Here is a 13,367-nt window from a genome sequence, read left to right as displayed (position 1 = left end):
TGTGTGTGTGTATTGCCAGGCCTGTCACAGAGCAGCTGGGAGGTATAGACGACTTTAACATGAGTCCCTGTGTGTGTGTGTGTGTGTGTGTGTGTGTGTGTGTGTGTGTGTGTCTGTTTGTGTGTGTGTGTGTGTATGTGTCTGTGTGTGTGTGTGTGTGTGTGTGTCTGTGTGTGTGTGACTTAAGGGGAATTCCAGTCACGTCTCCTCCTCCTCCTCACTTTTATTATCTCATCTCTGCTCATTTTACTTCTTTATTTTTAATTTATTTTATTCTGAAATCTTCTCTCCGGCCTCCTGATTTGTTTCGTGTCTTCGGCTCCGTTCACGTTGGACGAACAAACACACAACCGTCTGAATCCACATGACTCTGCAGCATCACAGGTTTTCATCGTTGCTCGGATCAGTCAGAACCATAGACTGTATATAAAGAGGTCAGAACGTATGAGAGATGTTCGAGCAAATGTCCGCAGACATCGTCAGGAGTTTCTCCCAACAGCTCCTGAGTGAAATGTCTGAATGAGCCTGTGTGAAAACACAACGGCAGATTATTTGGAGGATTCCTCACGAGCGAGTGGGCGTGGTGATGGAGTTTTAAGCATGTGACTGACACAAACGTCTCAGGATGAAGAAGAGGAGCCGGACACGTAGAGGACGAAGACGTCCACTTGGAAAGACGAGGAGGTTCCAGATGTTTTGGTGATGAGGGCCGACGCCGTGTGGACGAGCTGTAAACAACAACACTGAAGAGTTTAGACGTCATGTCCCGCCTCCTGCTGCTCTACAGGCTCCACCCCTCGCCTGAACGCCAGAGATCTCTGTGTCTATGTGATCGTGTGTGGCCGGACGATCTCCTGCTGCGTTCCTCGTGTGTGTGAACGTTTTCTTTCTTTTTCACAGAAGTCGTCACGATGCTATGACGCATTTCTTCGTCTTACCTCAGACGCAACTGAGCGAAGGCTGAGTTACGTTCATGAATGAGGTCAGAAATGTCAGAGAACCATTGACTGTCCCGCCCTTTAACTCTATATCTCCTGCTTATTCACAATATCGGTGAACCCGTCATAAAAACATGATCGGGTCGTCTCCACGTCACAAAACGATTCTGTTCCAGGTAAAACGAGATCGATCACGAACAAACCTTGTGATGAGAACGAGAAGAAACCATTTATTTAAAGTCTGCTTTGATTTTCAGTCTGGTCCATGTCCCATCTGCTAACATGGAGGAGGAGGGGGTTAATGACCTATACTGCAGCCAGCCACCAGGGGGTGATTGAGATATTTTGGCTTCACTTTTTGGGAGACGCCATGTTGTCTATCTATATTTACAGTTTGTGTGTGTGTGTCTCGATCCTCCGAACAAAATTAAAGACGTTGAGACGTCGGTCAGGATCCAGTAACTGAGACATATCTTTACTGGTGTGTGTGTGTGTGTGTGTGTGTGTGTGTGTGTGTGTGTGTGTGTGTTTGTGTGTGTTTGTGGTACCAGCGTGACTCAGATGTAACTACACCCTGTGACTCTGTTTTCATTCTCTCAGTGAAGCACATCACATCATAACATGGACCCAGCTGTACCCACAGACTCACATTACACTGTAACACACATTCCTCAGTGTGTGTGTGTGTGTGTGTGTGTGTGTGTGTCTGTGAGTGTGAAACTGAATCCTGTGGGGTCACCGTTTGCTCCGTGACACCGACCTCATGTTGACGGTCTGCAGGCTGACACGGTACATGTGTGCACTGACCTCGCTCTCACACTCACACTGGTACAGTACGTTACACACAACTCAACACAACACGACAACATCAATGACAGTTCATGTGGCTGCAGTTACATGGAACAACAAACGCAGACGTGAACATTGTTCCGTGATCACGACAGATGATGGAGGGTGACGGATTGAAAAGTTACAGATTGAACCTTTAATTTATACTCAACAGCGCCACCTCTGGAATAAGCTCAGCGTGGACGTCACCTGTCGTGAGCTCAAATGAAAAGTTCACGTACGAAGAAGTTATGTGAACGTATAAATCATCTGACATCATCTATAGATCCAGTCATAAGACACAGCTCTGTCCTCCGAGGAGACATTTTAATAAACCAGGACATCAGATGGGACATGAGGGAACTTGTCTTTGGCTCGTCTCCATGTTCCAGCTGCAGCCGGACGAAAGAGCAAACTGCCGGGAGACGCTCCGACTCCACCCTGAGACTTTCTCCTATCAGGAAAACCGAGATCTTCCAGGATGTGATTCACTGAAACTTCAAACTTTACTTGTTCTCCTTTGTCTCGTCACTCATTTGGTTTCAGGCACCGTTGTCTCACTCTGTTTAAATAAAGGTTCAAGAGTTCAAGAACAATGGATTTGTGGAAAAAAGTTCAAATCTTCAACTTCTACCTGAAAGTGAACAGAAACTGATTTCATTTCATGATCGGCTGATTTTAAAATTCAGTCCAAGTCGATTATTAGTTCAGCGTCACAGGTGGTTTGTCCAGGTGATTCTGACACGATTGCCCCGCCCCCGTCTGAGTGCAAGCACACATCAATCAAGAATCAAGAAGTTCTGATGTCAAACTGAGACCACGCTCTGGAGCGAGGAGGAAAAAGAAAGTTGAGCAACAAGATAAAGAGATGAGGAAGTTTTCTGGGTTCGTCCTCTGGAGTAAAAGTCCTTTTTTTGTACTTATCACTGTGATTCATTACATTTGAAACGTTGATAAGTTTGTGACTCAGATTTGTTTAACGAAGTCACATCCACATCTGTAAAACCTGAAGATGCTCATTAGATTTTTCAAACTTCAGACTGACGAGGCCTCATCTCGAGTGAACCTGAATATTATGATTTATAATCATAGTGAATGTGGAGGACGATCAGTTCTCACATCTCTCACAGTGAAATGTGTCAGACGGTGATTTCTCTGACGGAGAATATGAACCTGTCCTGTAAACATCTCGCTCATGAAACAAACTGAAGTTGAAGGAGGAGAAAAAGGGGGTGAAGAGAAAGAGAAGGAGGGGGGGGGGGGTGAAAAGAGAGGGAGAGTGAAAGTGAGAGGGAGGACGAGAGAGATCGACATGGAGAATATGGAGTGAGGGGACTGAGGGGGGGTGCGTTTGTTGTGCGTACCAGTCGGTGCAGTGTGTGAAATGTGAACTGTGTGTGTGTGTGTGTGTGTGTGTGTGTGTGGGTGTGTGGGTGTGTGTGTGGAGGGGAGGATCCTCTAACTCTTAAAGCCGGGTCAGAACGACAGATATCAGCAGAGCTGAGAAGGAGAGGCACTGAGGAGGAAACACACACACAGACACACACACACAAAGACAAGAGGCTTATTGTATCCACACACACACACACACACACACACACACACACGCACACACACACGCACACACTTAGTTGCTGGTCACTCACAGACACACTCTTCATTGGACTCTGGACTGACCACTTGAGGATACATCCCTCAGGACTCCATTTCCCATCATGCACGAGTGGAGCATCTCAGAGCTCCAGGGCGTCTCCGCCCAGCAGGGGGTCTCCACCCGACGGACTACCCAGGACGGAGCTTCCAGGAGCTCCAGGTGGAGGAGGGGGGCCGTGCTCTGCGGCGTCTGCCCATCGGGGGCGGCTCCTGTCTGGGCATGGTGGCTGGTGCTGAGTGCCCTGGTGGTTCCTGGAGTCTGGAGCTTTCTCAGCGAGGAGCAGGAGGAGCTGCTGGTGGAGCTTCACAACCACTACAGAGGACTGGTGTCCCCCAGCGCCTCCGCCATGATGCCTCTGGTAAGACACCCGCAGAGACACAGGCCGCGTCAGGGTCAAACAACGTGAACCAGAGCAGAGGGACATTAACACTTTCATCTCGGCCCACGGCTTCAGAAATACACACATGTACATCACTTTATACTTCACGAAGTTTTCCACTAATGAGCGACAGAGAAACATCCCAGACATTCTGTTCAAAGAGGTGTTAACCTGCTCCATCCCTCCATCATCCCTCCATCATCCCTCCATCCACGAGGGTCACATGAGCTGACGTAGACTCCAGGTTCAGAAAGTGAAGCCAATGCATTCGTGCCTTAAAGCTGTCTTCTGTGTACTGACCAGCAGGGGGCGTCTCCTCTGGTAGTTTCTATAGAAAACGTCAGTAAACTTTGTCCTCAGGAGTTTTTGTCTCAGTCTCAAGTCGTCTTCAATCAGCTGATGCTCGTTTATTAATTAAAACCATTTAGAGTCAAACAGACCAGACAGCAGTGGGTGTGTTGGGGGTGGAGACCACAGTGTGATTGACAGCTGGTACCGTCCAATGGGTGCAGGTGTAGGTGTTCACATTCACACCTACAGGACATCACACCGCCGGTCTGTCTCTTGGAGAAACAAGATTCTGATTTACATTTTCCTCTCGTCCACACTGACACGGGTTAACATTTAAAACACTTCCCTCTGCTACATGGACGCTCGGTGTCCACACACAGTTTTCATGAGCTGTGAGTTGAGTGAACGGTCGGAGGTTTGATTCCCAGAGAAGAATCCACACGTCACACACTTGTCATTCCGCTCAGCTGCTGTGGAGCTTCGCTAATCGAAGTCAGCTGCTGCCATTGAGTTCATCGTACGAGGCTCTGAAACGTCCGCAGGTCACACTGGAAACATCTGGACCCGTCCAACTTTATCAAACCGAACCTGAGGAGACAAACAGATCATTAAGAAAAGAGTTTAAACCTAAAAATACAAAACAGTAACTGTTCTAATGATGCTGTTACAGGAACCGTGTCTCTGCTGGTTGAACCGAGACGTCCTTCTCTCGTCTCAACTGTCTCACGTCTTCACATTATCACAATATATCACTTCTAACTCTGAGCGCTAATATTAAAATAATATTATAATATTATTTTACCAGGAGTACCATGTGATTGTACAATATTTATAAATTCAAAATGAACTAATTGGACGAACGATCAGTTCGGTCAAACTGTGGCAATAATTCGCTGCACGTCTTAAACATTCATACACACTGGTCTTCATTTATACAGGTACCCCCCCCCCCCCCCCCATCAGGGGTAAATGGAACATCCCACCCGAGATCAAACCAAGTCACTCAAGATTCATAAAGAGGCAGCAGTATTACAATAAGACAGTTTCATTAATAGTTCAAATCTCTTTAAGAAATCATCGTATCGGCTTCACACGTGTCGTGCGTGTTGTTCAGGCTCTGGTGACGTGTTGTGTTGAGTTTGGTTTGATTCGGACACGTGATGCGCTCGATGTCAACATTTGAATAAACAGACGAGCAGCAGACGAACGGTCGAAAGAGTTCTGGTTCTGTGGGCGGAGTCCAGCGGCCGCTCGTTACGCACCAATTACAAAACATGTTCTTTGTCGTCCCCGAAGGGAAAATGTCTCTTGGGTCAGAACCACGAAGCGAACCAGAGAATAAGTAAATAACTATGCTGCAGAACGAAACTTCAAATTCTGTAAACGTCGGTTTCAGAGAGAAAACCGAAGCTTCCAGAGACGGGTTCAGATAAACTGAGAGGAGCCAGGGAGCCGAGCTGTGGTTAGGGGGCGCTGTCCTCCACCCTCTGTCTGAGGGGAAACTCCGGCTCCAGTTTAACGTCGGGTTCCAAATTTAAATTCTATCATGTGGAAAATAAAATCACAGAGGATTTATCAACAAGACAGAAACAATGAGAGATGATTTTACACCAACGTCATATTTTTCCCTGTGATGTCTCATCATTGTCCACAATTTATTTTAATTGTCTCCAGCTGTGAGTCGCTCCTTCATCTCGGTCTTGCATTGCATTGTGGGATCACAGTGTCCCTCAACAGCAGAGTCAGAAGTAACGTGAACTTAAACAGATTTTACTTTTATTCATCTAAAGATTCCTGGTGTGTACGTGACCGAGCAGAACGAGAGAACAGAAACAATCCGAGTAACGAACATCGTGTTTTTACTTCTCACTCTTTTTCTTCTCAGAACTCAAACACGTCGTTTGCTGGATTTGTCTCAAACTTGACTTCATCTTGTTTTAATTATCTTTGTTTGTATCTGAGTCCGTTGTTTTCATGATCTCCACTCGACTACTGGACAGTTTCCTTGTCCTTTATTTCATTTCTCATGTTCTTACTGAATCTAGTTAAAGTCTCTGAGAGCTTTGAATTTGTTCTTGTTGGGATTTAAGTGACGTCTTTGGTCATTTTTTTTATTGCAGAGATTTTACAAACCAGCTCAGCTGTCACCACGGACAGTCATATTTTTTTAGGAATCAAATCAAGTTGTTTTCTGACATGAAATCTGGAGGAAGTCCGTCCAGACTTTCTCTGGAGTTAAAGAGATTCATCAATAACAACACAGACATCTCTGGAGCGCTCAGGCGAGGGGTGGAGAGGCGGGACACGTGTTCCCTTATCTTCGTCTTCTACGGCTCCTCTTCTTCATCCTGAGACATTTGTGTTCTTCCAGTTTTGCGTCACGTGTTAGAAACCTCATCGACACGTCCCAACATGCTGTGTTCTCATACTTTTCTACAACAGGAGGAAGTGGACATGTGGCGTCCGTCTGTATTGACTCAAGCAGGTTTCTCTCGTCCTGTTGTCCTGATCTTGTGGACGTTTGTTGGGACGATGCAGAACTTTGGTTGAACAGCCGAGATGATGAATATCGTTCAGGACGTTGAATCTCACTCGTACGAGCATCAAGATTCTGATCTCGTCTTTTTACAAGACGGCATAGAAACGCTGAGTAAACCGAGGCCTGCGTTCCAGGAACAGACGGGTGTTTCCTTCCTCCGACTCCATCCAGTTAATAACGTGAGTGTTAGAGGAGGAATGCAGCAGGGAGATCATCCTCAAGACAGACGGGGAGGGGAGTCGGCCTCAGGGTTGAGCAACAGAGGAGGTTGAGAAAGAGACGATGTTTAGAGAGAGAGAGAGAAATGAAAACGAGGTTGTGTGTGTGTGTGTGTGTGTGTGTGTGTGTGTGTGTGTGTGTGTGTGTGGACAGGTCTCAGCCTGTATCCACCGTATGGACGCCCCACTGGGACATTTCCATATTCGTGTTATTCTTTCTCCCTTAAAGTTTATTGTAGAGAAAGACAGAGAGAGGGACTGAGGGAGGGAAAGGGAGGAAGGAAACAGGTGAGGGAAGGAAGACTAGAAGGAGACAAGGGATGGAGACAAAGAATGTGCCAAGGAAAGGAGAGAGGAAAGGAGAGAAGACGAGGAGAAAGGAAAAGAGAAAGAAAAAGTGAGACATGAACTCTGTGAACGAGTGTCTGGTGCAGACGACAGATTCCTGTTTGTGTTGGAACGAACATTATGTGTAAAGTTAAATTATCAGTTTCCCAACGTTTGTTACGAGGAGCGAAATGTGAAATCTGGATCAGAGACTGTGAAGGAGCTGAAATCTTCCAGCTGACGTTCAGACTGAAGACGAACAAGAGAAGAATGTGAATCCACCCAGCAGGAGACACAGTAATACTGTAATACTGTAATACTGTTCAACTGAAATACTCTGAAACTGTGATACTGAACTCAGATCAAATGCTTGTTCTCTCTCATGTGATCATGAAACTCAGATAAAAACGTCCTGGACTCAAACCCATGAGTCCTGCAGCTCATACGACCCACGTCTGTCGTGCCAAAGATCAGAATCAGGAAAATAAAGCATCTGGTTTGAGTCTCCACCGACAAAACTCTCCAATAACCTCAAATAATAAATAATAAACTCAACTACAGACGTGATTCATTCCAATAAAACATCCAGACGGTTTCTACTGAAGGTTCAAATAATGATGAATAAATCAGTCCAATGAATAAGTGTGATGGACCACATGCTCCCAAACGTGTCGCCCCCTGGTGTCTGGCTGCAGTATAGATCAGAAACCCTCCTCCTCCATGTTAGCAGATGGGACATGAACTAAATATGATGAAGATGTTTCAGTGGTTTCAGCTCGTCCTCCTCTCTCCGATGTTTGTTCAAGTGTTTCTCATCAGTTCGGTTTAATCAGTTATGTGAGGATGTGAAAACAGGGCGGAGACGTCATGATTGACACCTGACACTGGCTCCTGATTGGTTGAGAGCGTGTACTGATGTGACCACGGCTCCGCCCCACGATCACCACTGCACAGGAGTGGCAGCGTTTGGATCTGAGAGATTCACGTCAGGATATTGGGAGGAAGTGGAGACGCGTCGTCCATCTTTATTTACAGTCACAGTTGTTCATCGACGGAAACGTTTGTTCTATATCTTAAACTGACGTGTGAAGAGGAAATCAATCCATAGATTCAGTTCAAGTTCACAGACCACATGACCTGTGTGTGTGTGTGTGTGTGTGTGTGTGTGTGTGTGTGTGTGTGTGTGTGTGTGTGTGCGTGTGTGTGTGCGTGCGTGTGTGTGTGTGTTACTGCACGACCCGAGAGTCATAACACAGACCAGATGTTGAGACGAGATGTTGAGAGGAATGTGAAGGAGACCCCTGACTATTGTTTTTGTTGTGTGTCACCATCGAACAATAAACACACACACACACACACACACACACACACACACGCTGGGATATTAAACTCTTTCAGTATCTTAGCAACAGAGACTCAAAGCTCCGGACTGAACAACCAGCTCCTCCTCCTCCGCTCTCCGTTCTGCTGAAGCACAAATGTTTCACATTCTCGTTTTGTAAATTGAATGAAGTGATTGAATGAGTTAAGTGGCGTCTTGTGTCCTTTGGGGAATTCTTCATAAAGAAACATCAGCAAAACACATCTCACAAAAACCCTCCACAGAATTTTGATCAATCTTTCAGTTATAATATTTTTTCCCACATGAAATTAAACTGAATCTAAAACTAGTGACAGCATCTGTAGATCTGTCTGTTGTTGGTAATAACTGCAGGAACTGTCCGATGTTGAATATTCGTCTGAACGTGGTTTTTAAATTGAAGCTGTGACGGACGAGGACGGAGAGAAAGATGTTTCTACACAAACGGAGGAAATATGATGCTGTGAAAATGTTCCTCACAGGTTTTTCAGTTTTTAGAGGAAACAGTCGTGTTAAAGCTCCTTGTGATGGGGGGGGGGGGGGTAAACTGTACCTCAGACAGGGTCAGGCTGAGGTCAGGGTCAGAGGTCAGAGGTCAGAGGTCAGGTGGGTGATGAGGACGTTTCATCAAGGAAACAAAAGCTCAGAGAAAAGGATCTGATTTAGAAGCAGCTGATTTTATCTGTGAATGAAGCAAACGAGAGAAAAAGGAGAAATAAATGATAAAAAACAAACCGAAGCTTCAAAGTTTGACTTCAGTAACTTAACGATGGAGATTATCCGACACATCAGCCTCGACACGAAGGATCAGAGGTCAGCTCAGATGATTCCTGAAGAAACAGACTCATGCTCATCATCTGGAAACGTCTGCAGATTGGTTTGAAGTGAGTCTGAGGTGAAGCTCTTCGGTCTGACAGAGCTGCTGCTGCTCGACTCAGCGTCACAGACGTTCTGAAACATTCTGGGTTTCTCCTCAGAAATGGGACCCGAGTCTGAAGCTGATCGCAGAGGGCTACGCCACTAAGTGTGTCTGGAACCACAACCCGGAGCTGGAGGACACCGGAGAGAATCTGTTTGCCGGCACCGGGCCCCTGGACCTCCGGGAGGCCCTGGAGAAATGGTTCCTGGGTGAGTTGGATCGTCAGCTCTAGAGGAAGTAATCCAAACTTGAACAGTATGTTCAGCAGCTGACACAGACACGACAGCGTCACACGAGTCAAAGTGTAATAAAAGGGTTTGATTCCATTCAGCTGCTTCAGTTGCATCGTGGGAATCGAACAAAACACCTTCATTACGTTCGTGTTCTTACTTGTGTCGTCAGTGAAACTTATATAAATGAAGTTTGCTCCATTCACCTGATACATTTACACATCATGTCAATGCTTCAGTAATATACACTGTGTGAGTACTTTTACTTTTGATACTTTAAGCACATTGTACTTCTTGTTGCTAAAGTTTAACTTGAAATGAAGTAATGAAATATTTTTATCTGACTCGTGTAGAACATCATGACTACAACTTTCACAACAACAGCTGTGACGAGGACAAGATGTGTGGACACTACACACAGGTCAGACACACACACACACACACACACACACACACACAGGTCAGACACACACACACACACACACACACACACGGGGAAGTTCTTTCTGCAGATTATGACGCAAATTGAAATCCAGGTAATCCACTTCAGAGATAGACGTTTGTGTGTGTGTGCGTGTGTGTGTGTGTGTGTGTGTGTGTGTGTGTGTGTGTGTGTGTGTGTGTGTGTGTGTGTGTGTGTGTTACAGATGGTGTGGGCGGACACACACAGAGTCGGCTGTGCCTTTCACCTCTGTAACAATATGGAGGGTCTGCAGTGGGAGAGAGTCTCCTACCTCGTCTGCAACTACTTCCCAGCGTCAGTACTGCTACTTACTACTACTACAATTAATAATACTACTGTAACAGTACTTTTACAATGACCACAAGTACCACAACTAGTAGTAGTGATGTCACCAATCAATCATCTACTACTAAAACTGAACTACTACATTATTACTGCAACATCTACCACCAACAAAGTATTAAATCAAATTCCATTAATACAACTAAAATGAGTACTACCTCTACTGCTACTACGACTATCATTATACTACTAAAACAACTATTACTGCCACCACAACAAGCACTGCTGGTACTATTACTAGTACTGCAACTACTTGTTGGTGTAAACTACTTGAGGTACTACCCCCTGTAAGTGCTCCTGTAGATCTTCTATGTTAATGTGAAAAATAATCATCAGCTGCAGTTTAAACAATTATTTGTATATTTGTATTACACCACTAATACAACAAGTAGTTCTGTTACTGCTACTATTTCTACCTACTACTACTACTACTACTATCTGTGCTCCTGTCAAACACAGGCTCCCTCTGGTGGACAGTCATATTCATCTTTGTGTGTATGAACAGTCATAATGAGTCATGACCTTTGACCTCTGCGTCCTCAGAGGAAACTATGAAGGCGAGCGGCCGTACGTCGAAGGTGACTGGTGCTCGAGATGTCCTGAGAACCTGCAGCAGTGTGAAAACAACCTGTGTGGTGCGTCTCTCTCTCTTCATCTCTTCATCTCTCTCTTCATCTCTCTCTCTCTCTCTCTCTCTTCATCTCTCTCTCTCTTCATCTCTCTCTCTCTCCATCTATCCGTCATCATCATCATCAGTAATAAGCCTGTTGTTTATTCAGCTGATTGATAAGTTGATCAAGTTAAATAAGTTGATCAAGTTAAATAAGTTGATCAAGTTAAATAAGTTGATCAAGTTAAATAAGTTAATTAAATAAGTTGATCAAGTTAATAAGTTAAATAAGTTGATCAAGTTAAATAAGTTGATCAAGTTAAATAAGTTGATCAAGTTAAATAAGTTAATTAAATAAGTTGATCAAGTTAATAAGTTAAATAAGTTGATCAAGTTAAATAAGTTGATCAAGTTAAATAAGTTAATCAAGTTAAATAAGTTGATCAAGTTGATCAAGTTAAATAAGTTAATCAAGTTAAATAAGTTAATCAAGTTAATAAGTTAAATAAGTTGATCAAGTTAAATAAGTTAATCAAGTTAAATGCTGAACGTGCTTTAAAGTTTTCTTTCCGTTTCGTATCTTTATGTTTCGTGACGTCTTCGTGTTTCTTCCTAAAGTTAGATGTTGAATTCTTGTTCCTGATGTTCGGCTGCAGCTCTGAGTAAAAGTTTCCTGCTGTGTTTTCTAGTGGACGACTTTGAGGAGGAGGATGGTACCGACTGGGCGACGCTCGCTCCTCATCTGGTGACCTCAGACCCCGCCCTTCATCATGAGGAGCAGGGGGATAAGGAGGAGGAGGAGGAGGAGAAGGTTGTTCCTCCTCCTCCTGCAACAACTGAAGTCGAGCCTTCCACCACCTTCATCCCCATATTGATCTCTGAGGACACCCCGCCCCCAGTCACTACCCCTCCAAACATCTACTCAACTGGACTGGGAGAGGAGGAGAGGGGGGATAGAGTGTTGGAGGAGGAGGAGGAGGAGGAGGAGGGGAAGAAGGAAGAGGAGAGGGAGGATGAAATGTTGGAGGAGGAGGTGAAGAAGGAGGAGGAGAGGGAGGATACAGTGTTGGGGGAGGAGATGAAGAAGGAGGAGGAGGTGACGGAGGAGGAGGTGACGGAGGAGGAGGTGAAGGAGGAGGAGGTGAAGAAGGAGGAGGAGAGGAAGGATACTCTGGACAAGACGGACAGAGAAAGAGAAATAGAAGAAGCACGGAAAAGACACCAGATCCCGAAAGTAAGACCGAATTCTGGATCAGTATCATCACCTTCTCTCCTGTTAGCGTCTCTGACTGGGATCCTGAGTCTGAGGCTGTGAGGAGGAGGAGGAGGAGGAGGAGGAGGAGGAGGAGGAGATAACCTCACCTTACACTTGCATTGACTTGTTAACCTGAACCTGTGGTAACAGAGTGAAATGGGTCAAATTAATAATTCACACTCATCAGGACGAACAGCTGCCGTTTTCATAACATCTGCATGCGTCTGGTCTGACATCTGGATCAGACCACACGTTCATAACCTGAATCTGAAATCCAGAAACGTTACTGACGACTTTTTAAATACGTTGTTTTCAGGTTGACGAAACAAATTTGACAATTTCTTACTCACAAACGTTTGAAATGTCTCGTGGACGCTGGTTCAGAGTCGGTGGATCGTTTATCTTCAGGGTGAAAGTGGCGTCGCTGTGTCTCAGCTCATGAAACTTTGAATAACCAGGAAACAGAGTGTGAGACGTGTTTTTTGTGTTTTTAGTTTTTAGTGAATGCAGGAGAGATGATTGTTAAAAGGTCAAACTGACGACCCTGCTTCTTCTTGATATATATCGACTGTACGACTTATACTCGCTCAGAACCACAACTGGACACAGTCGCTAATGATTTACAGATCTGTGTCCTAGTCGGCAGGAAATCACCATAACTATCAATTACTAGATATAGGAAGTCTGTAAATGTCTGTATATAAGATTAATAATGAAATAAACCGTATTTCTTCTTTTTGACACTTCGCTGTATGTGGCTCTTTCTTCTCACCAGATCTTGAAAAACTTTATTGACACGACTGTTCTCTCTGTGACAGCAGGTTCATTATCTTAAGGGTCAATTAACAGGTTCAATGTTTTCTAAAGTCAGAAATCTGGTCTTTTAAATAGAATTTAATGAATTCTTTTATTTTTCTGTCCAGATGAATCAAACAACTTTATTTTTTTTTTAAATACAGAAATTTTAAGAAGCAGCATTTTCTCCTGATATAAGGAGTTTAGTTTTCTGCAGCT

General features: G+C 44.6%; 1 protein-coding gene across 1 annotated transcript; it reads left to right on the top strand.

The window, feature by feature from the left end:
- The first annotated feature begins 3,246 nt into the window (after nt 1-3,246).
- On the top strand, nt 3,247-13,096 carry LOC109645238 (peptidase inhibitor 16). The gene is made up of 6 exons (XM_020110790.2): nt 3,247-3,778; nt 9,512-9,662; nt 10,037-10,104; nt 10,331-10,440; nt 11,032-11,123; nt 11,788-13,096. Exons 1-6 carry the CDS (start codon nt 3,482-3,484, stop codon nt 12,411-12,413), a joined length of 1,344 nt encoding a protein of 447 aa, XP_019966349.2. The 5' UTR covers nt 3,247-3,481; the 3' UTR covers nt 12,414-13,096.
- The last annotated feature ends 271 nt before the right edge of the window (nt 13,097-13,367 follow it).

The sequence above is a fragment of the Paralichthys olivaceus genome, chromosome 6 (genome assembly GCF_024713975.1).
Source record: "Paralichthys olivaceus isolate ysfri-2021 chromosome 6, ASM2471397v2, whole genome shotgun sequence".
Classification (NCBI taxonomy): domain Eukaryota; kingdom Metazoa; phylum Chordata; class Actinopteri; order Pleuronectiformes; family Paralichthyidae; genus Paralichthys; species Paralichthys olivaceus.
The sequence above is the reverse complement of the archived record's forward strand: the minus strand, read 5'-3'. Positions and strand labels throughout refer to the sequence as shown.